Source organism: Lynx canadensis, chromosome C2 (assembly GCF_007474595.2).
Source record: "Lynx canadensis isolate LIC74 chromosome C2, mLynCan4.pri.v2, whole genome shotgun sequence".
Taxonomy (NCBI): domain Eukaryota; kingdom Metazoa; phylum Chordata; class Mammalia; order Carnivora; family Felidae; genus Lynx; species Lynx canadensis.
The window spans coordinates 37,275,368-37,299,660 of NC_044311.2; the positions used below are offsets into that span (position 1 = coordinate 37,275,368).

General features: G+C 41.2%; 1 protein-coding gene across 9 annotated transcripts in view; it reads right to left on the reverse strand.

Moving 5' to 3' along the window:
- Window positions 1–6,162: 6,162 nt before the first annotated feature.
- The window catches only part of TFDP2 (transcription factor Dp-2), a 179,159-nt gene continuing 161,028 nt past the window's right edge, over window positions 6,163–24,293 (reverse strand). For all 9 annotated transcript variants that reach the window (XM_030329193.1, XM_030329191.1, XM_030329190.1 and 6 more), the window contains 4 exons: window positions 15,653–15,804; window positions 12,140–12,306; window positions 7,526–7,631; window positions 6,163–7,314 (listed from right to left, as the gene is read on the reverse strand). In XM_030329193.1, coding sequence (XP_030185053.1) covers window positions 7,131–7,314; window positions 7,526–7,631; window positions 12,140–12,306; window positions 15,653–15,804 — 609 coding nt within the window. In that variant the 3' untranslated portion in view covers window positions 6,163–7,130. The remainder of the gene's footprint in view (window positions 7,315–7,525; window positions 7,632–12,139; window positions 12,307–15,652; window positions 15,805–24,293) is intronic.

The following is a 24,293-nucleotide window of genomic DNA, read 5'->3' on the forward strand; positions in this document are numbered from 1 at the left end:
AATCTTCACAAGTGACCTTAAAAAGATGTACAATCATAGAAAAACCTTTAAAATATCTGACATATTTCCATCACAGGTGGGACAGGTGGTGTCCATGTACTGAAGAGTGCTCCTGGGAACACCACCTGCAGAGTGGGGGAAGCAGGAAGCTGAACCATGATGCAGTTGTTGGAGGAACTGCCCGGCTCCATGAGGAATTCTGTAGTTGGGAGGGTGCTTCAGATACCCCACACTGGAGCAAGGAGGCTAGGCTTTAATACCCTCACTGGCTGCATGTGGGCATAGCTTCGGGAAGGGTAGCTCTCTCCTGAGGGCACTTCCTGGGTGACTGAAAGGGAGTGTCGTGGTCTAAAGGAAGGGAGCTGGGCAGCAAACAATATCCACTAACCCCCCATGGGCCCACTAATAACAAGAGACCAACATCATTTAAATGATTTATTTTTTCTATAGTACATCTCATTCAAATCATAGAATAGTCTGACCCATCTTTTTTTTTTTTTTTCTCAAGCACAACTTACACTCATCTCAGATGTTTTTTCTTTCTTTCCTTTTTTAAATCTTACAGGATGGATAAAGATACACTTTAATGGACAAAAACCATCACTCAGAGTTTTTAAAAATACAGTTTCCCAGGGTCCACTCCCAGAGCTTCAGAGTGTCCGGGGTGGGTCCTAGGGAGGCAAAATCTTAAAACTCTCCCCACTAATTCTGCTGCAGGTGGTCCTTGAACCATCCTTAGAGGAACACTGCCTAGGACCTGTCTGTTTTCTATTGGAAGCAATTTCAGGAAATCCAGGAATAATTAAGTATACAGAAATAGCTCTTCTATAAAATTTCCATATAAAAATAACGGTATTTATTTACAAAGTTTGAGATGCTATAAAATAATACATCATATTAGGTTAGGTACTTCAATCTAATAAAGTCTACATTAGGCAAGTCAGATGTGGTGTCTGCATTTTCCCCTTACTTCTCTTGTTTAAACTGCTTAAAGCACGTGGCACCACAGTGTTTCCTTCATGCAGAAAAAAAAGCAGACCTATACTTTCTGGAAATAAAACCCAACAGCACATGATCAGAGTAAAGCATCTCCAAATGAAAAGTTGAACCAACTTGTGATTTGGGCTCACAGCCTCTTTTTGTCTAAAAGTCAGGTGTGGTGGTGGTAAACCAGATACCTCAGGGCACTCAGTGCTGAACCATGGTCCTCAGAGCTCAGGCCTACCTACCAAGCAGCCAGCACAGCTGGCTGGTTGCAAGTTCTGCTTTCAGGACACTGAAAGGCTGAACCTGCCATGGTACTATGAGGAGAAAGAGAACTACAGTGTGCTCAGAGAAGTCTTTTAGCAGAAAAGTATCTGGGTCCTCTACATTTTAGTACAAAAAAAAAAACAAAACAAACCTTTGAACTCAGTCATGAACAAGCAAAATAAAGAATCAGGCCATTTGTTATTAGGTGGTGCCTGGAACGCTGAAGATGATGCATGGTAAGTGCCAACATGGTGAGTTTGAAGCGATAAGGGGTTTTAAAACCCAAACATGATCTGGGGAAGTTTCCTGGTCATGCTGAGAGACATGGACAGAAACAAGCTAACGTGGTACACAAGGGTCCACTGATAACCCAACCTCTCAAGCCTCCTACCAATGACCATCATGCAGGATGGTCTTTGCTCGTGAGGAATGAATTTCTTCTCAGGTGTGAGGTCTAAGCCTGGGGTCTTCCAAGTTGAGAGAGGCCCAAAGCTGACACTATGGCCTCATGCTGGGGACTTGTGGGTGGAGTCCCACTTCTCCTCAGCTGTTTAGCACTTGGTGTGACAGAGGACTGGTGCTAATCCAAAGGCTGTTTGGAAGGACCGTGGTGAGGGTGTGGTTTCCAGGAGGCCGTGTGGCCCTCAGCGGAGGAAGACATTCTGGGTTGTGGTACAGACTCTGCCAGATAAGCTGAGGGATGTCAGGCAAGTCAAGCTCTCAGATTGTTTCTGAGTGGGGTGGAAGAGATGTTCTCTTCCGTTCTGAGACCCTTAGTGGAGAATTGGGGAGTCCGGCTCCTGTTTCATCTACACCGGCTTCCAATGCAGCTATAAGCTGGGAGGCCCAAAGTCCAATTTGCTGCATTAGCAACGTGTGAAGACAGCATTGACTTCTACAGCCCTTTATGTAAAGCAAAGGCTGCGTGAGAATGATACAAGATTTCACCTTGACTGAGAGAACAGCTGCACAGAATGCACATAAGAAACGAAGATACTTTCTGCTGTCTTAGTCCGATCACGAATGGACACCTGCTGCCATCTAAGTTTCCGTACTTGTCAGAGGTCCTCAAGGCATAATGGGAGGGTCAAAGTTTTGTGCCCCCCACTTTTTCTTCTTTAGCATGGAGTGAATGTAGATGTGGGGGGAGGGGGAATCTCAAAGGTTATGGGAGTGTAACTTTTCAGAGATACCTTGGAGGGGCTAATTCCTGAGAAAGATTATAATGTATGTGGGTATTCAGTTTGAATTTTTCTTAAAAAGGTAAGATCTTAATCCAACATCAGACTTTCCCCTTTGGAGTAATAGCGTGGCTTGAATGAAGTTAAACTAACTGAACGCTGTATCGACTGTGATTTAGAGGGCAGGGAGGCACATTTCTGAGGGTCAGACAGCATGGTGCAGGCCCCTGACACACACTCCGTGGGTCTTTGACAAATACACGTTTATGGCCATCAGTGCCTGGGACCAGTGCCTTGGGTCATGAAAATGGGGAACCTATTTGTGAAAACATCCTCAGGGAGTCTGTGGCTCCACTAAAGCCAATCCACATGCAGAGTAAAAGATTACCTTTTGTGTATCTAATATAAAAAGAAGACCTTTGCGTATCCAACAGCTTGAAAAACTAGAAGAAAACACCTAGAGAAATGATTGCTTTTTTACGGTATAGGTTCCATTGCCAGCTATGGAGCTAATAATGAGAACATCCTGGATTAGTTAGAATCTTCTCTTGGTCTATGGATACTGCTGGTAGCTATGTTTGGTTTTCTTTTAAATCTTAAAAATTCCTTAACAAACTCCAAAACGTATGCTTCAACCTGGAATGGTGTGACTTTGGAATTCAGTAGGGATTCCAAGTACATGTTACGGGACAGAGTTGTGTGGTAAGAACATACAGAGACGTCAGTCTTTTCAATTGTCTGACTCAGGACAAACGTCACTTTCTCAGGGGGGCCTTCCCTGGCCACCCCCAGGCAAAGTGGCCTTTCCCCCACTGTCTCATTACCCGGTCATATTTTCCCTTAGCACTAATCATTCTCAAATGTTTTCTGTTCTGTCTTCACTCAAATACCTACTGGAGGATTCAATCTTGCCACTCACTGTCCCAACTCCCACCCAGTACTCCGAGCTAAGGAGGCACAATCTTAACGTTCACATCAGATTTGTTGGGTAGAGACCCTTCTTCCATAGGCCTGTGGATAGGGAGCCGGAGAGGTATTTAAAGGGCCCTTCCAGTGAATCCCTGATAAAGTTAAACAGGCTTCTCTCTGAGTGTGGTTATGAGAGAAACAGCTCTGGCAGCTCCCTTCCTTTGTAACTGCCCACAGGAACAGGCACTGCTGCTGCGTTCTGACTCCCCGGGGCCGAAGTGACGTCTGTACTTGGAGCAACACTGTTGTCTTTTAAAAAGAGTCATGGCGGGGGCACCTGGGTGGCTCAGTTGGTTAAGCGCTGAATTCAGCCCAGGTCATGATCCTGCACTTAGTGCGTTCAAGCCCCGCGTCGGGCTCTATGCTGACACCTCGGAGCCTGGAGCCTGCTTCAGATTCTGTGTCTCCCTCTCTCTCTGCCCCTCCCCTGCTTGCACTCTGTCTCTGTCTCCCCAAAATAAATAAACATTAAAACATAAATAAAAAAGTAAAAAAGTCGTGGCTTAGCAAACAGCCGAGTGATAGATGGCTAAAGTGGGCCACGTCTTTGTGAAATACCTCCATTTTAATTTTTTGATAGGAGCTCGTTTGCATTTGAGGACTGACCGTGGCTTTATTTTTCAAGTATGGCAGGGTTATGATTACAACTGTAAATTTTGCGAATGAGCGGAGTTATCCTCTTTCATCCTGGTAAGATAGCAGACATGTCGTACATCTATAAAGAATTAAACTGAAGGAAACAAAAACTGTGGACATGATCTGTGAAGTCTTCCAGGGACAGTGCACATCACTGAGGTGAGGAATCACTGTGTTAGCACCTCCATTCCTGCCCCCTCCCTGACACCCGCTCTGATCATAAGGCACAATTCACATCAGCACTTACTAAAGCTGTTTTCATCACATGCAAAGATTAAGTGGATGAGACAAATTCTTAGTGGGTAGGGTGAAGGGAGGCTTGGGCAGGTACCCGGGTGCCTTCAGCACTGCCGTGGACTCCGGCAGCGTGGCCTTCCCACACAACGGTCAGATGTGGCAGGTCTGGTGCCCCCTGTACAAGTGCTGAAGGAAACAGGAATTTACTGACCGAATGCTACTATGCACTTGAAAGGGTTAATAGCTGAACTGACCCTTGAGGAGGAAAAGGCCTCTTAAACTCCCCAAAGAGTAGAGTATAACCAGCACCTTCGGGAGGGGTGTGTGAGTGCGTGTGTGTGTGTGTGTGTGTGTGTGTGTGTGTGCGCGTGCAACCCCCAACTGCTACTCCTATAGAGAATCCTGGATATGGTAACAATCATTTCCTAACATTTTGTTACTTTGCTTTCTAAATGGAATTGTGATTAAGTGCTGAATTTTTCAAAAATCTGTTTGTGAGAGACACAGAAGAATAACAGAAGTTATCTTTCTAAACATGTCAACCTACTTTCTGCTCAGGCAAGGCTTTACGCCAACATGTACTGGAGACTATGGTGCGGTGCCAACAGATGTCCTCCGCGGTAACCGAAACACCTTATCGAGGGACGGAGATCACCTCCCACCAAAGAGCACACACTTATGGCCAGCGATGGGACACTAATAATGTTAAGAGTCTTTGGTTGCTTTAAAAAAACAAACAAACCTGTATTTTATCAGTTTGAAACACTACTGCAGCAGAGACAGAGAGAGAGAGAGAGAGAATAGAGAAGGGGGTGGTACCCCAAGAACTCCAGCAAGGACTTTGCTATTTGGTGGAGGAATGATTAGTGTACCTATCACAAACACTGATGTACAGGTCTTGGGACCTGTACAGCATATTTTGAAGACTAAAGAGCTAGCTGTGGCCCTTTGCTCAGGGCTCCCTCAAGTATAGGGATGCAGGTACTAAAGGGTCAGTAAAGGAGGCGGCAGTTTGGAAGGAAACTTGGCTTTACCCGCCCGTGTAGCTGATGGTCTTCAAGTCAGAAGTATCTTGGAGGCCCTCAGGGATCTGCTGCAGCCTCTGCAGTATTTCGGACCCCTCCCGTCCACCCAGACTGAGATGCCCCAGAACTCAGGCTGAGACACAATTCTCTAAAAGCTGCCTCAATCTCTCTGCGCCCTTGACCCCTCTTGAGTTTGCACTATGGCTTATTTCTGACAGAATGAGTGTTGTCTCAAGGAACTTCAGTTAAAGCTGCAGGTCCTTGTGTATTAATTTTCATGGCCTTAGTAACAAAATTTTAGGTCAGCCAAATCTTTCACCGCTGGCTCACTCTAAGCAGAGTGGCAGAACTTTAAGAAGGCATCAGAAGGCATCTGTACTTCCCCCATGGATTTAGAAAAGAACTGATTTGGGATGGGCTTGGTGCTGGGCCCAAAGGTGTTAGATGCATAATCCAGAGGCATATCCAAATGAGTTGAGTCGAGTTATTTTCCATTATTATTTGCTCTTCTCAAGGCCTTAGTGTGAAATTAAATCGAGGTTAGGCCATGCTGGCGGAACATTCACTCCCCTGAATATTCAGAGGGGCAGGAACTGTGAACACACCAGTGCAGTATGCCCAGCGGCATCTTTGGCTATGAAATAACAAACTGTATACCGCACTGCTATAAATCCAATCGTTTGGAGTGATCAACATTTGTCGGTGTCCCTGTGAAACGGTGAATTATCGGGTTAATGTGAAATGCAATTTAGCCAGGAATAAACCCGATAAGGTAATTTTGATGAATGAAAATGTACAAAAGGTGACATGTACAGGAGAACGTTGCTGTTCATATTCTTGAAACAGACTTTAAAGACAAGTAATGACGTTTGGTTCATGTTCACAAACTGCACATCGAGTGGAATCATACAAGTACTGCAGGGAACTAGAAGCAAGCAATTCGGTCACAGGAATCCGTCTGTTTTGTTTTAAATGAAAAAGCTATATGAAATGCACAGCTTTGATTAAAACTATAGGTACAATTTCCTTCTCTGTAAAACTCCTGATTTAGAATGCTGGCAAAGGCAGTGCTGGCAAAGTATTTAATGCACGTGGAAATGCTATTCTATTTTGGCTTCCAGAAGTAGCCCTAAAAAAATTCTATGCACCAATGCAATGGCTAATAATGATCATTTCAGTTTTACTATAAATTATTCTACATGTCACTTAAGTACTTAAGAATCAGCGCTTGCTCCTTCCTAGAAGCCGTCTAAGGCAGCTGATGCGTAAAGCACATCAACCAGACTTTCAGCTGGCTCAGCGGTTCAACCTGTGCTCCTCACACCACGAGGACTGCCACCTCCGCCCTGCGCTGTCCCGCTCACCCGCACTGGGATCTTCTCACGTTCATTTCTGCTTGTAAAAGGCAGCCCAGGCAAGGAAGAGAAACACGACAAACATGATGTCAAGGACTCTTCATTACAGCAATCCTGATTCTAAGGAGGGTTACGTGGGTGTGGGGGAACACAAAGACCCCACCTCGTGGAAGATAAACGAGCTTCATTCATGCTGCCAATTCCTTAGGGACTGTCCCCTCTATCACCTCAGAAAACCGCTTTGTCTGCGGTGTGATCTATTGCTCTGTTGTTTAAAGTTCTCGTTCACGCTATATTAGCTTTTTTCATCTCAATCCTCTCAGCCTTCACAGAATTTGCTTATTGTGTTTCCCTAGTTTTCACTGAACACACAGTGCAAACAAAGGCAAAGACTGAAGCAATCATTTCAAAAACAAGAGCTCACACTAAAAACACACATGAGCATCAACTAGTAAAACGTGGGTTTTCTCCTGGCTTTATTCTGGGGAGGAGGAATCCTCCTCGTCATCTTCCTCGTCTTCGTCGTTGAAGGAACAGGGGGTCTCGCCTCGGGACTCAGAGCAGTGAGAGGCCGCACTGCTGGACTGGTGACTGTTTGGGGCAAGGAACTGCCCGGTTGCTAAGGCCACTTCAGCATCCAAGCACAACCCTTGGTTTACGCTAGCAAATGATTAAAAACACAGAAGCTCATTAATGTGGCAAATGTTTTAAGCACTGTAAAATGTAGGAATCAAAACATGGGAAAGGAGGTGCCACTGGGGAGTTCTGCCAAAAGCTGCTCGAGACCTGGGACGGCAGTGACACCTGCTCTCCCCCACGGGGAGGGTCAGGGCCGCGTGGCTTCTCTTCCTAACCCTGAAAAAATACGTACCTTGATTGGGACAAGGTGGCACCAGTGGTCAGGTCTAAATTTGAAACTGATTGGGTAGAGTTCAAAAGTAGTCCCTGATTTAACCAAGAAGGTCCTGTGGAGATATCTACAGGAAAAAACAAAAACAGAAGATGTAGGCACGCTGAGAGCTCTGTGGCTGCTGCTGTTATAGTCTTAAAGAAGCACAGACAAGTAAGGAGACGAGCCTGATTTAAATCACAGCTAGGTAAGTCTCCTGCCCCGGGGAGAACCCAGGTTTCTTCAGAGTGAAAAAAAGAAATTTCTAGGACATAAGAACAGGAAGAAAATACAGGAAGGCAGACTACAGTGAGGAAGAATTCAAATTAAACCAATCACAGACACCCATTCTTTTTTCTTAAATAACACCTGGAGAGGGTAGCTCAGAGTACAGTGATTGCTGAACTATTCCTGGACACCTACTGGCCTCACCACCAAAGACTCTGGTGTTAAAAGTCCAGCCAGGAGTGGGTAAAAAGAAAGTCAAATCAGAAACAGGTAAAGAAGGACAGACACATACATGTTTGCTAAAACCCCCACTGTACCATCTTTTCACATGTCCCTGAGTGAACTCTGGGCTATTACTCATCAACGATCCATTCTTTATCCTGGTATCCTTGGCTTTATAACTCAAACAAGCCTTTATTTTATTTTTTTAACATTTATTTATTTATTTTGAGAGAGAGCGAGAGAGTGTGTGAGCAGGGGAGGGGCAAAGAGAGAGAGAATCCCAAGTAGGCTCCAGGCTCAGTGTGGAGCCTGACACGTGGCTCAGTCTCATCAACCGCGAGATGATGACCTGAGATGAAATCAAGAGTCAGACACTCAACTGACTGAGCAACCCAGGTGGCCCAAACCAGCCCTGCGTTAAAAGCCCTTATGTTACGCAGTCACATTTTTAACGGGGGTGAGACAGGCATTACTGTTTTAGTCTGCAGAAAAGTATATCCTTGCAATCTTATTTTCTGTGCATATACCATATTTCTCCAATCACAACCCTGATAAATTCTTATTGTAATTTTATTTAATACTTGTCACATTATCCAGAACATTAGCTCAAAGAAGGCAGTGACTGGAACATGTAAGATCTAAATGTTACTGAAGGCATGACATGAGTATAGTCTCTTCCAACAGTAAGTTTACAAAAGAGGTGGAAGAAATAATAAAAAATGTATTCCTAAAAAGAAATTCTTTGACTTACATGACATTACAAAATAAGACTGAATGTATACTCAGAAAGTATAACCTAGTAATGAACGTTTATTACAGTTAATTGAAATTGTTTGGTAATTAATTACTGTGCAAAAACAACAACAAAGCAAAACAAAAAAGCCCCCACCACTCTATGGACTGGGATTAGGAACCCTGCTATCCTTGTACTGTCTGACCAAGTGAGAGGCTTCCTATGTAGGAAAAAAGGATACTGAATGATTAATTTTAGAATGGCTGTGTGAACCTTTTCTTTAGAGGCTAAGGCAGCTGTGGAAAAAAAAAATTCAATTCTAAGAGGAATAGCAGACTTTAAATATATTAAATAAGAACAAGCCTGTGCAAGATGAAATTAAAGCCAGAATCCTGTGGTGAATATTAATTAGTATATATGGAAACTTTGTGTCAGAAGACAGCTATTTACTTGTTTCCAAGCGCATACCACATTAAATTTTTCTTTTTCACAATGGCTTTGAAAAGCCTACATTTCTTTCACATTATCATAAGATCCACACAATAGTTCTCACAATCTTACTCAAGAGCCATTCTGTCCCTTTGCACACTAAAGGCACACATTTCTTCTTTTAAAGTAACCAGAAAGTCTACATCCCAGTCTGCAAATGAGGTCACAAAGAGATCAAAACCACAGAGCCCGCCTAATTGCCCTGTGCCTTTTCACTGAGAATAAGTTAAAATAAAGTTCTGGTGATTTATTGAGTAAGCCCTTTCTTCAGACCCTGCTGGACTGCCAGTATGACTGGGCTGCTAATAAAACAGCAGGGCCTACTCTGGGGTGGGGGGGGGGAGGAGAAAGGAGTATGGGGGGGTGAAGATATGGAGCGAGTTGACTGAGGGGCAAAAGAAGGGATCACACTTGCAGCAGGTGGATGGTGCCAGTTTTAAGAACCAAATCCAACAGAAGCCAAATCTCAATCAACAAACTCTTGTGTTTTGACCAAAGGGCCAAAACCATAAAACAAAATAAGAATGATGGGCACCTGGCTGGCTCAGGTGGTAGATCATGCAATTGTCGATCTTGGAGTTGTGAGTTCGAGGCCCACACTGGGTATAGAGATTACTTAAAAATAAACTCTTTAAAAAAAATAAGAACTACCTCTTTGCTTATATTTGATTTAATATACCTTAGAGCTAATATTACAATGCCTTCAGAAAGTGATGTGACATTCTAGGTGGTAATACTGAAGGAAACTAGCAAAAAGCAAAGGCAGAAAGCATTGTTTATGCATCCAAATTATATGTGCAGAATATACCACAGTCTCAAGAATTACGACAATCATAAAGATTTCTGAATCAGTGAAAAAAATATGAATTATAGAACATGCAAAATGTACCGTTTTTGTTTTCTAGTATACTGGGTACACTCTTTTTATTATTATTTTTTTAATGTTTATTTATTTTTTGAGGGAGAGAGAGATGGAGCATGAGCACAGGAGGGGCAGAGAGAGATGGAGAGACAGAATCCGAAGCAGGCTCCAGGCTCTGAGCTGTCAGCACAGAGACCGACGCAGAGCTCAAACACACGAACCATGAGATCATGACCTGAGTCGAAGTCGGATGCTCAACTGACTGAGCCACCTAGGTGCCCCTACTCAGTACACTCTTAAAGCTCATAATAATAATAAAAAAAAAACCTGATGCAAAAATGGGCAAAAGATCTGAATAGACACTTCTGCAAGGAAGATACACAAAGGGCCAATAAGCACACAAAAAAGATGCTCGACACCATTAGTAATCAGGAAAATGCAAAATAAACCCACAGTAAAATACTACCTTTTGTCTACAAGGATAGCTATAATAAAAAAGATGGACAATAACATCTAAATGAAAAGTATGTGGGGGGCGCCTGGGTGGCGCAGTCGGTTAAGCGTCCGACTTCAGCCAGGTCACGATCTCGCGGTCTGTGAGTTCGAGCCCCGCGTCAGGCTCTGGGCTGATGGCTCAGAGCCTGGAGCCTGTTTCCGATTCTGTGTCTCCTTCTCTCTCTGCCCCTCCCCCGTTCATGCTCTGTCTCTCTCTGTCCCAAAAATAAATAAACGTTGAAAAAAAAAAATTAAAAAAAAAAAAAAAGAAAAGTATGTGGGCAACATGGAACCCTCACACACTGCTGGTAGGCTTATAAAATGGTACAACTGCTTTTGGAAAATAGTTTGGCAGTTAACTCAAAATGTTAAATATAGAGTTACCATATGACCCAGCAATTCCACTCCTAGGTATACAACCAACAGAAGTGAAAATTTATGATCACACAAAAACTTGTACAAGAATGTTTATAGCAGCATCATTCATAACAGCCCCAAGGTGGGAACAATCCAAATGTCTACCAACTAGTGAATGGATAAATGAAACACGCTTTTATTCATAGAATGGCAATAAAAGGGGGGTGAAGTACTAACACATGCTACAGCATGGATGAACTTTCAAAACATAATACTATGTCAAAGAAGTCCATCACAAAGCCTACATATTTATGAGCCCATCTATATGAAATATCCAGAATGGACAAATCTGTAGTGACAAAGTAGATTAGTGGTTGCTAGGGCTGGGAGGAGTGGGGAGTGTGCTAATGTGTGTGGGGTTTCCTTCTGAAGTGACAAAAATGTTTCAGAATTAGTGATGACTACACAACCTTGTGAATATACGAAATACCACTGAACTGCACGTACCATCGAATGGTGAATTTTATGGTAGGTGAATTAAGCCTCAATTAAAAAAAATTAGGATACCATTTCACATCCACCTATTGGGAAATCAGAACACTTCCATCCTGTAGGTGAGAATGTAACTTGTGAAATCAAGCTAATAAGGCTCTGGCATCATCTGGTACAGCTGAAGCTGCAGGTGCCTCTGACCCAGCAATCGGACGCTACACGCGGGCATGCGTGCACTAGGTTATCCCTAGAGGAAGGTTCAAAGCAGCACTGCTTCGGAACACCAACAAATTGGAAACAAAACTAAAGGCTTATCACCAGTAAAATGAACAAATCAATCATGGTATAGTCATAGAATAGAATTCTACAGACCAGTAAAAATCTATGAATTACAGCTACATGAAATCATGTGGACGGATGAAAAGAACATGATGTGGAGTGGAAAAAACCCCTATCTCTAAAGAATGCATCACTATGATCCCATTTACATAAAGGGGAGAAATAGGTAAAACTGAACAATAAATTGTTTCCAATTTATTATATGTTTGTATCTCTAAAAAAAGCAAGTGATGATAAAAAAGAAATTTAAGAGAATGGTTACATTTAAAGGGGCAGGGAAGGACACAGAATGGACTTTAATTTTCTATGAGGAAGGTTTTAACAGGTCGGGGTTTGGCATTTAATCAGGGACAACATGTGAAAGTGTTAATTAACATACCTGTGATATAACCTTCTAACGCCTTCGGCACCAGTGATTTAGCAAGTTTCAGATCCTCTAGAGAGCATTTGCCTGACTCCAGGCCAAAGGACATTCCCATCCGCTTCAGTACTTCTATGTCATCATGGATCTCAAAGGTGTTGTCAAAATTAAAAAGATATTCAAACCTGCATCAGAAAACAAAGTTAGAATGTGTTTCAGTGGCATAGAGGACATCTGCACAGTGCTGTACTCTGTACATTATATAAAAGAATGAGGGCCTAAATTCATCCTCAGTACTCGAAACTTATTGTTCAGAGCAGTAAGAGTCATTCTGCTGTGTTCAGGGGAATGACATCTCAAATACGCCACTTGCCCAATTAAAACAACTTTCTTATGATAGACAATAGGAGTCCATAAACTTTAGCCCTCATTAAGCTGCTGCAAACAGGGGTCAGAAACTTTGGTCTAAATCTAGCACTATTCAAAGTTGCCTTCAGCTTTTTCAAAAAGGTAAAATAGTAAGAAAGCCTTTCCAGTTTAATATAAGACATCCCTACTATGAATTGGCCTATATTAGGTTTGAGAAAGAAAACCATTTTGAATGCTTACTTCATGTTCACGAATCAAGTGTTAGCTGTACCATACTTTAGACAAGTAATAAATGGAAGACTTTTAACAAACGAACCAAAACTCAAATCCTGTCTTAAGAGCCTAAGAAGTGAAATATCTTAAGGAAAAAGTACCACATAAATATATAGCACATTTTCCCAAATGTTCTTGAAAATTACCAAATCAGGATGCCCGGCTACCTGATACATGCTCAAAAAAAAAAAAAAAAAAAGGTTAATGTAGGAGAACACGGTCCTTTTGACTCCTGGGCTTGGCCCAAGGGCACCTTCACCTACAGGCCTCAACCCTACAGGGACAGAGTGCAGATGAAATGTTTTGGGACAATGGTGGGTTTATGCTGTCATAAAATTCTTAATTAAAATCATATGAAGGTAAAAATTATTTATGCTAGATTTTAGATCAGGGCAAAAATTACAATTGAAAGTAAAATGCCATGTTTAAATAATCTGAAGAATATAAAGCTGAATAAAGGACATTAACAAATTTTCAAAAAAAAAAACACAAAACACAGAAAATCTTAAGTGTGTGCCTGTCATAGGGATGACCCTTGGCATAGGTTAAAAACAGATGGCTTTGTAAATTTAATCCCCTACATGAAAAAGCCTCCAGGCTAATTAAGGGGGAAAGACTGCATCATCAAAGTAACTGAAAGACAAGGCTTTAGGGACCTACCTTGAATAACAAGTTTCTACAAGCAGCTCAGAGCCTCTTCCCCTTACTCAGGGAAGGGCAGGGCAAAGGCAGGAGTCAGTAACCACCCACGGATGGAAATCTTACCAGGCCCTAGCCTGGGGTGAACAGAATCTATAATTCCCTGAGACCAATGGTTCCCAGATATTCCTGCTACCCTTTTTAGACTTAGAAGACTAAATGATGAAGAGAATTTAATAATCCCTCACAAAACAAGAGGTAACTGGAGAGAGGAAGTAGAATTCTAAGTGTGTTTCTCCTAAAAATATGTTAAACATTCTCTAGGATTCTCAGTTTTATGAGAATATGTTAACACAGTCCCTTTAGATGTAGGTTTTGTGAAGATTTACAAGTGTGTGAATAACACCGTCATGCACCATTTACTGAGCAGTGGGCTAGGTCCTTTAAGACTTTATCTACAACTTTTGAAAATCTGCAAGTTAAATACTGTAATTCTTACTTTTGTGGAAGAAGCACCAGATCTCAGAGAGTTTAAAAAACTGTAGCTAGAGGAAAGACTGAAAAATGGAGATTCTGACTTCATAGCCTACTGGGTCCCTATTTCTAATGGGGTCTAGGGTCTTAGCTATCAAATACTTTTGAAATCCCTGCTCATTGTTTTTCTTCTTTTTCTTTTTGGCACCTTCTTATTTAAGTGACCTAGAATCTCTGTACGCCATCAAGATAAATAGGGAAGCAACACTGCCCTAGAAAAGAGTGGTAAAGACAAGGCCAAGCCCAAGGGCAATGTTGTAGCTCAGAGGAGACCAGAGGTCCCAGTCTCCGCGGACAGTTTTGGGCCATGCCCCTGGTACTGATGTAATTACTGAGCCCTCTTTCGCTTTCAAATGAATCCCAATTTGGTCAATAAGTTACATACTGACTCCTTGTAACAGCAGCAAATATTTATAAAGGGCTTGCCTTGGGTCAGATCCTTTATAGACACCATCTTATTTAATCCTCACAACAAGGCCATCATGTGATAGAGGCCTTGGAATCATCCCCTTTAGTTCTTCAGAAAACTGCTTGGAAGCAGCTAAGTGGGGGGGAGCCACAATCCACACTTGGATCTATCTCCCTCTACACCCTATTCCCTTCACTATCTCAGGACCCCAGTTGCAGCCTAAAGTCCACTACTTTTTCATGAAGGGTAAAATAAATTACAAACTAATTCTTAGCAGTACTTTCTAAAACTGCTACTTCTCACTTGCTATGATAAGTATCATCAATCTTAGTTAAAATGTAAAAACATTACAAATAGAACTACCATATGATCCAGCAATTCCACTTCTGGGTATATATCTGAAGGAAATAAAATCACTTTTTCACAAAGACATCTGCACCCCCATGTTCACTGCAGAATTATTTACAATAGCCAAGAGACACAGACAACCCGACTGTCCAATGACATACGAATAGATAGAGAAAATGTGGTGCGTGCGGTGTGGGGGTGTATACATGGAATATTTGGCCATAAAAAAGGAAATTCTACCATTTGCAACAATGTGGATGGACCTTGAGGCATTATGCTGACTGAAGTAAGTCAGACAGAGAAAGACTGATACTGTATGATTTCACTTATGTATGGAATCTAAAAAATAAAAATGAACTCATAGATGCAGAGAACAGATTGGTGGTTGCCAGAGGCGAGGGTGGGAAGTGTGTGAAATAGCTGAAGGTGGTCAAAAGGTATAAACTTCTAGTTATAAAATAAATAAGAAAAAAAGAAAGCAGAGAATGCATCTAGCATTTTCATGTCCATTAATTAATAAACAGAAGCACACTCAACTACGGTACAGCAAAACAAAGAAACAATTGCTTTAATGCCGCACGCTCATGTACAGTATTTCTACAATAAATGAGGAAAGTGAATCACCAGTGACCTTACCTTGTCCCAGGCCCTCACGCATGGTCTACTTTCAGGCAGTTACTTGCCCAGAGTTAGCACATAAGCGTACATATGTGCGCATCTTGCCTGGGCTCCAGGCTCTATTATGTATCTAGCATGGGCAGAACGGTGCCAGGCACACGAAAGGGCTGCAGAGAGTGAGTCAGGAAGAATGCTCCATGTCTGCAAAGGTGTTTCTCCTGCCCCAGGACGTCAGCCTTGGAGGCCTCACATTAGGAAGTACACCCTTCTTTATGTTGCAAATGATGGGAATACGTTACCAGGAGGCCGGCCCTACTCTCTTCCCCTAGTTCTCCACTCACTTGTCACTGGAGATGCTGCAATCTATGACTGTTTTCCTGCTTGTATTGATGATTATAAATGGCAGCTGAATGGTGGAGTTCAGAGCTGGAGGGCCCTGGTTCTGCTGTTCATTTTGCCGATTTCTCTGAACCAGGTTTTTGAAAGCGATTTGCTGTAATGATCAATAAAAAGAATATGGTCATTTGATGTGGATAAATGAGTTAGAATTAAGTGAATTAAAATAAATGCATTTAAGAAATAGTTTAAAATTAGAGTATTTAATAAGGCCTTCCACCTATGAGTTCATTAAAATTAAATATTTAGGAAAGAAGATTAGAATGATCTCAGATACATTTCAAGGGAAAAATTACATTTAAATGATGGTGAACATCATCCTAATGTAAATAATGGGGCCCATGGTTTCCACCATCCACAGAAACAGGATCTTACAAATCTGGGAGAGCCCCATAGCGCCTCCAACTCAGAGTGACGCAGAGAGAATGACACTAAGTTGAACTTACATCTTCCATTTATCTAACACAGACTCTTGGGAGTTTAGGGTTCAATACAGCTTTCAGACAGTCTAGCTCAGGGATAAAGCCAACTATATAAAGCCACAGCATGCTTTCTTCACACGAAATCTATGGGACACCCACTATATAAAACCCACTATATAAAAGTAGCGTTGCTCTGGCTGGTGCAGTGGGGCAGGGAGTCCCATCATGTAGAAAATAAATATTCAGACATGACTCACTGAAGTTACTAAGTTGGAAGTAAAAATATATGTACATTAAATCCTTCTAGGAAAAATGGAAACAAGGTAGCAGTTTAATTCTAATATGTTCCTCATTTTATATAGAAATCAGTACAGTATGTAGATACTGACAGAGTTCTTTAAAGTGATTTAAATGTGCAACACAGATATTCTTTATTGTATTTTATCAGTAATTTATGTTAATGTTACATTTTACTTTAAAGCTATTGAAGCATGTTACTATAAATGTATATTTATGAAAAACTGAAAGCTAACTTTCAGATTCATTGATGAATTATGAAAGGCAGTCATTGGTTGCTGAGGCATCCATATTGCTTCCCAGGATTTGCATTCATTTCTCATGAATCCTTTGTTCTTTATAACCTATACCTTTCTCTGAACGAAGAGTTTCTGACTAATTTGTCTATTTTGTAAGCTTAGTCGGGTGTTTTATTAAAACTAGACATAAATATTTGGCTGAATTCAAATAGTTTTGCCAACTGCAGGAGAACAAAGGAAATAGTCATGAAGATCATACTTTTTGCTTAAATTAAAATATTGCTTTAAACCAAAAATTTTGACATGCCAATTAGAAACTAATTTAAATTTCCCCATATATGTTGGGTACTGCTTCCTATGACTTCAAGGGACATCAAAAAGAAGTATAAACACAAAATTCAATTTATATCTAGAAAGCAGTGATAAAGAATATCACAAATAGGTAAAAACAGATCTTTATTTTCACCTGCCTGAAATGGCCCTGGTTCTATTATTGTTAATTATAGGCCAACTTGTCTGTAGATTTCTGTATGTCTGGTTCTTGAATATAAAGTCTTGAATAGAACCTTAACTGGAAATAATTTTAAAATGAACACTGTATGATGCAGAAAAAAAAAAAGAATGAAATGTTTGAATACTTCTGCCTAGATTCTCTTCCCTTCTACTAGAAAAAGCATCTCAGGAGATGCTCTCATACTTTGCCTAGCTTTGTGGCCCTAGTGCCACGAGAGGGTCTCAGCATAGGAGGGAATATAAACAGTAAGAAATAAGAGTTATTATATATTTATCCCTCACTGTTCATTGTTATGTACACTGAACAGCATCAGAGATTTTCCAGGTGAAGAGAGCAGTAATAACATACACAATGTTACTTTGATAGAAAAAAGAAGAATCAACTCCCATTTGTTTTGGACTGATTTCCTTATTTGTTGCCCTTTGATTGATTTCCTTCAGCCTTTTGTTCTTTTCCAGGCTCATTAACAGCAATTTCAGAGGCTGAACAGTTTCAGGTGTGTTCAGACATTCATTTTGTTGTGCACTATTAGCAGGTCCTGGAAAAGGTTTCAGGGCTGGTAAGGACAGTTGTATGGATGAAAGCAGGATATCTGGATTACTTATAGGTGTAATTTACTCAGGCCATTCCTTTCCTACACTTCCAAGGATAAATGAGAGGTGGTGGCAGGTAAGTAGAATTTACCTGTGTCACATGATGTCAGTGAAGTGTGGCATTAACTTCTTAAAAATCAAGCTAGCTTTGCCATGGCAAATTATTAATGTTCAGGCATGTGTTTAATTTACTTTCTATGACAACTTCATGAATGTTATTTGATGAAGGAGAGAAAAACAAAACACTAGCAGGAAATAAGCTGTATGTCTGTCTACCAGAAGACCAGATAGTACTTTTTCACTTGGCCACCTGGGTGGCTCAGTCAGTTAAGTGTCTGACTGGCTCAGGTCATGATCTCACGGTTTGTGAATTCAAGCCCCGCTTCAGGCTCTGTGCTGACAGCTGGGAGCCTGGAGCCTGCTTCAGATTCTGTGTCTCCCTCTCTGCCCCTTCCCCCACTCACTTTCTGTCTCTCTCTCAAAAATAAATAAACATTAAAAAAAATAGTGCTCACTGTACAAAGATAAGCAGAGGAAAAACTATTCAACTTGATTCTTTTTATTTTTTTTTTAAGTTTATTTATTTATTTTGAGAGAGAGACAACAAGCAGGGGAGGGCCAGAGAGAGAGAGTTCGGGGCTCAAACTCACAAACTGTGAGATCATGACCTGAGAGTAAGTCAGATTCCTAACCAACTGAGCCACCCAGGCACCCCTCAAATTCATTCTTTATGAAGGCTATCTAGGGATGTAAACGTCCCACATACCTGAGGGTGATCGTGCCTAGTACCCATTCTTACTGATAAACAGATAATTACAGGCATACTATAAAAAAAAAAAGGTTTTTTTAGTAACATTATGTCAAAAAGTAAGCTCCAAAATGTTCCATGAAGGTTTTGAGGAAATCTAAGGATGACATGGCACAGAGGTGAGAGACTGTGAGCTAGTGGGAAACAGTGCAGCGACAGGGACAGCAGAGGCAGCTGGGGAGAGAAAGTGACAGTGTGGGTTAGAAGCCAGTGCCTGGCAGGCCAGATCTCAGAAGGGAGAATTCCACAAGGAGGAGCACAGGAATAAACCGTCAGCTTTCAAGTTTGTTTTTTATTTTCTTTTAAGCTGCAGAACACTCTCTTCAAATTTTTTTTTTCAATATATGAAATTTATTGTCAAATTGGTTTCCATACAACACCCAGTCCTCATCCCAAAAGGTGCCCTCCTCAATACCCATCACCCACCCTCCCCTCCCTCCCACCCCCCATCAACCCTCAGTTTGTTCTCAGTTTTTAGGAGTCTCTTATGCTTTGGCTCTCTTCCACTCTAAACTCTTTTTTTTTCCTTCCCCTCCCCCATAGGTTTCCGTTAAGTTTCTCAGGATCCACATAAGAGTGAAAACATATGGTATCTGTCTTTCTCTGTGTGGCTTATTTCACTTAGCGTTAACACTCTCCAGTTCCATCCATGTTGCTACAAAGGGCCATAGTTCATTCTTTCTCATTGCCACGTAGTACTCCATTGTGTATATAAACCACAATTTCTTTATCCATTCAACAGTTGATGGACATTAGCCTCTTTCCATAATTTGGCTATTGTTGAAAGTGCTGCTATAAACATTGGGGTACAAGTGCCCCCATGCATCAGTACTCCTGTATCCCTTGGGTAAATTCCTAGTAGTGCTATTGCTGGGTCATAGGGTAGGTCTATTTTTAATTTTCTGAGGAACCTCCACACTGTTTTCCAGAGTGGCTGCACTAGTTTGCATTCCCACCAACTGTGCAAGAGGGTTCCCGTTTCTCCACATCCTCTCCAGCATCTATAGTCTCCTGATTTGTTCATTTTGGCCACTCTGACTGACATGAGGTGATATCTGAGTGTGGTTTTGATTTGTATTTCCCTGATGAGGAGCGACGTTGAGCATCTTTTCATGTGCCTGTTGGCCATCCGGATGTCTTCTCTAGAGAAGTGTCGATTCCTGTTTTCTGCCCATTTCTTCACTGCGTTATTTGTTTTTCGGGTGTGGAGTTTGGTGAGCTCTTTATAGATTTTGGATACTAGCCCTTTGTCCGATATGTCATCTGCAAATATCTTTTCCCATTCCGTTGGTTGCCTTTTAGTTTTGTTGGTTGTTTCCTTTGCTGTGCAGAAGCTTTTTATCTTCATAAGGTCCAAGTAGTTCATTTTTGCTTTTAATTCCCTTGCCTTTGGGGATGTGTCAAGTAAGAAATTGCTACGGCTGAGGTCAGAGAGGTTTTTTCCTGCTTTCTCCTCTAGGGTTTTGATGGTTTCCTGTCTCATATTCAGGTCCTTTATCCATGTTGAGTTTATTTTTGTGAATGGTGTGAGAAAGTGGTCTAGTTTCAATCTTCTGCATGTTGCTGTTCAGTTCTCCCAGCACCATTTGTTAAAGAGACTGCCTTTTTTCCATTGGATGTTCTTTCCTGCTTTGTCAAAGATTAGCTGGCCATACGTTTGTGGGTCTAGTTCTGGGGTTTCTATTCTATTCCATTGGTCTATGTGTCTGTTTTTGTGCCAATACCATGCTGTCTTGATGATGACAGCTTTGTAGTAGAGGCTAAAGTCTGGGATTGTGATGCCTCCTGCTTTGGTCTTCTTCCTCAAAATTACTGTGGCTATTCGGGGCCTTTTGTGGTTCCATATGAATTTTAGGATTGCTTGTTCTAGCTTTGATAAGAATGCTGGTGCCATTTTGATTGGGATTGCATTGAATGTGTAGATAGCTTTGGGTAGTATTGACATTTTGACAATATTTCTTCTTCCAATCCATGAGCACGGAATGTTTTTCCATTTCTTTATATCTTCTTCAATTTCCTTCATAAGCTTTCTATAGTTTTCAGCATACAGATCTTTTATATCTTTGGTTAGATTTACCCCTAGGTATTTTATGCTTCTTGGTGCAACTGTGGATGGGATCAGTTTCTTTATTTGTCTTTCTGTTGCTTCATTATTAGTGTATAAGAATGCAACTGATTTCTGTACATTGATTTTGTATCCTGCAACTTTGCAAAATTTATGTATCAGTTCTAGCAGACTTTTGGTGGAGTCTATTGGATTTTCCATGTATAATATCATGTCATCTGCAAAAAGTGAAAGCTTGACTTCATCTTTGCCAATTTTGATGCCTTTGATTTCCTTTTGTTGTCTGATTGCTGATGCTAGAACTTCCAACACTATGTTAAACAACAGCAGTGAGAGTGGACCTCCCTGTCATGTTCCTGATCTCAGGGAAAAAGCTCTCAGTTTTTCCCCGTTGAGGATGATGTTAGCTGTGGGCTTTTCATAAATGTGTTTTATGATGTTTAAGTATGTTCCTTCTATCCCGACTTTCTCGAGGGTTTTTATTAAGAAAGTTGCTGAATTTTGTCAAATGCCTTTTCTGCATCGATTGACAGGATCATATGGTTATCTTTTCTTTTATTAATGTGATGTATCATGTTGATTGATTTGTGAATGTTGAACCAGCCCTGCAGCCCAGGAATGAATCCCACTTGAGCATGGTGAATAATTCTTTTTATATGCTGTTGAATTCGATTTGCTAGTATCTTATTGAGAATTTTTGCATCCATATTCATCAGGGATATTGGCCTGTAGTTCTCTTTTTTTAATGGGTCTCTGTCTGGTTTAGGAATCAAAGTAATACTGGCTTCATAGAACGAGTCTGGAAGTTTTCCTTCCCTTTCTATTTTTTGGAACAGCTTGAGAAGGATAGGTGTTATCTCTGCTTTAAACGTCTGGTAGAACTCCCCTGGGAAGCCATCTGGTCCTGGACTCTTATTTGTTGGGAGATTTTTGATAACCGATTCAATTTCTTCGCCGGTTATGGGTCTGTTCAAGCTTTCTATTTCCTCCTGATTGAGTTTTGGAAGCGTGTGGGTGTTTAGGAATTTGTCCATTTCTTCCAGGTTGCCCAGTTTTTTGGCATATAAATTTTCATAGTATTCCCTAATAATTGCTTGTATTTCTGAGGGATTGGTTGTAATAATTCCATTTTCATTCATGATTTTATCTATTTGGGTCATCTCCCTTTTCTTTTTGAGAAGCCTGGCTAGAGGTTTATCAATTTTGTTTATTTTTTCAAAAACCCAACTCTTGGTTTCGTTGATCTGCTCTACAGTTTTTTTAGATTCTATATTGTTTATTTCTGCTCTGATCTTTATTATTTCTCTTCTGCTGCTGGGTTTGGGGGTCTTTGCTGTTCTGCTTCTATTTCCTTTAGGTGTGCTGTTAGATTTTGTATTTGGGATTTTTCTTGTTTCTTGAGATAGGCCTGGATTACAATGTATTTTCCTCTCAGGACTGCCTTTGCTGCATCCCAAAGCGTTTGGATTGTTGTATTTTCGTTTTCGTTTGTTTCCATATAGTTTTTAATTTCTTCTCTAATTGCCTGGTTGGCCCATTCATTCTCTAGTAGGGTGTTCTTTAACCTCCATGCTTTTGGAGGTTTTCCAGACTTTTTCCTGTGGTTGATTTCAAGCTTCATAGCATTGTGGTCTGAAAGTATGCATGGTATGATTTCAATTCTTGTATACTTATGAAGGGCTCTTTTGTGACCTAGTATGTGACCTATCTTGGAGAAGGTTCCATGTGCACTCGAGAAGAAAGTATATTTTGTTGCTTTGGGATGCAGAGTTCTAAATATATCTGTCAAGTCCATCTGATCCAATGTATCATTCAGGGCCCTTGTTTCTGTATTGACCATGTGTCTAGATGATCTATCCATTTCTGTAAGTGGAGTGTTAAAGTCCCCTGCAATTACCACATTCTTATCAATAAGGTTGCTATGTTTGTGAGTAATTGTTTTATATATTTGGGGGCTCCTGTATTCAGCGCATAGACATTTATAATTGTTAGCTCTTCCTGATGGATAGACCCTGTGATTATTATATAATGCCCTTCTTCATCCTTGTTACAGCCTTTAATTTAAAGTCTAGTTTGTCTCATATAAGTATGGCTACTCCAGCTTTCTTTTGACTTCCAGTGGCATGATAAATAGTTCTCCATCCCCTCACTCTCAATCTGAAGGTGTCCTCAGGTCTAAAATGAGTCTCTTATAGACAGCAAATAGATGGGTCTTGTTTTTTTATCCATTCTGATACCTTATGTCTTTTGTTTGGCGCATTTAGTCCATTTACATTCAGTGTTATTATAGAAAGATATGGGTTTAGAGTCATTGTGATGTCCGTAGGTTTCATGTTTGTAGCAATGTCTCTGGTACTTTGTCTCACAGGATCCCCCTTAGGATCTCTTGTAGGGCTGGGTTTAGTGGTGACGAATTCCTTCAGTTTTTGTTTGTTTGGGAAGACCTTTATCTCTCCTTCTATTCTAAATGACAGACTTGCTGGATAAAGGATTCTCGGCTGCATATTTTTTCTGTTCATCACATGGAAGATTTCCTGCCATTCCTTTCTGGCCTGACAAATGTCAGTAGACGAGTCTTATAGATCTCCCTTTATATGTTAGAGCACGTTTATCCCTAGCTGCTTTCAGAATTTTCTCTTTATCCTTGTATTTTGCCAGTTTCAGTATGATATTGTCGTGCAGAAGATCGATTCAAGTTACATCTGAAGGGAGTTCTCTGTGCTTCTTGGATTTGAATGCCTTTTTCCTTCCCCAGATCAGGGAAGTTCTCAGCTATGATTTCTTCAAGTACACCTTCAGCACCTTTCCCTCTCTCTTCCTCCTCTGGAATACCAATTATGCATAGATTATTTCTCTTTAGTGCATCACTTAATTCTCTAATTTTCCCCTCATACTCCTGGATTTTTTTATCTCTCTTTTTCTCAGCTTCTTCTTTTTCCATAATTTTATCTTCTAGTTCACCTATTCTCTCCTCTGTCTCTTCAATCTGAGCCGTGGTTGTCTCCATTTTATTTTGCAGATCATTAATAGCATTTTTTAGCTCCTCCTAGCTGTTCCTTAGTCCCTTGATCTCTGTAGCAATAGATTCTCTGCTGTCCTTTATACTGTTTTCAAGCCCAGCGATTAATTTTATGACTATTATTCTAAATCCACTTTCTGTTATATCGTTTAAATCATTTTTGATCAGTTCATTAGCTGTTGTTATTTCCAGGACTTTTTTTGATGGGAATTCTTCCGTTTTGTCATTTTGAATAGTCCCTGGAGTGGTGCGGGACTGCGGGGCACTTCCCCTGTGCTGTCTTGAATAACTTGTGTTGGTGGGCGGGGCCACAGTCTGACCTGATGTCTGCCCCCAGCCCACCGCTGGGGCCACAGTCAGACTGGTGTGTACCTTCTCTTCCCCTCTCCTAGGGGCGGGATTCACTGTGGGGTGGCATGGCCCGTCTGGGCTACTTGCACACTGCCAGGTTTGTGGTGCTGGGGATCTGGCGTATTAGCTGGGGTGGATGGGCAAGGTGCACAGGGGCGGGAGGGGCAGGCTCATCTCACTTTTCCTTCAGAGATCTGCTTCGGGAGGGGCCCTGTGGCACCGGGAGGGAGTCAGACCCGCCAGAGGGATGGATCCACAGAAGCACAGTGTTGGGTGTT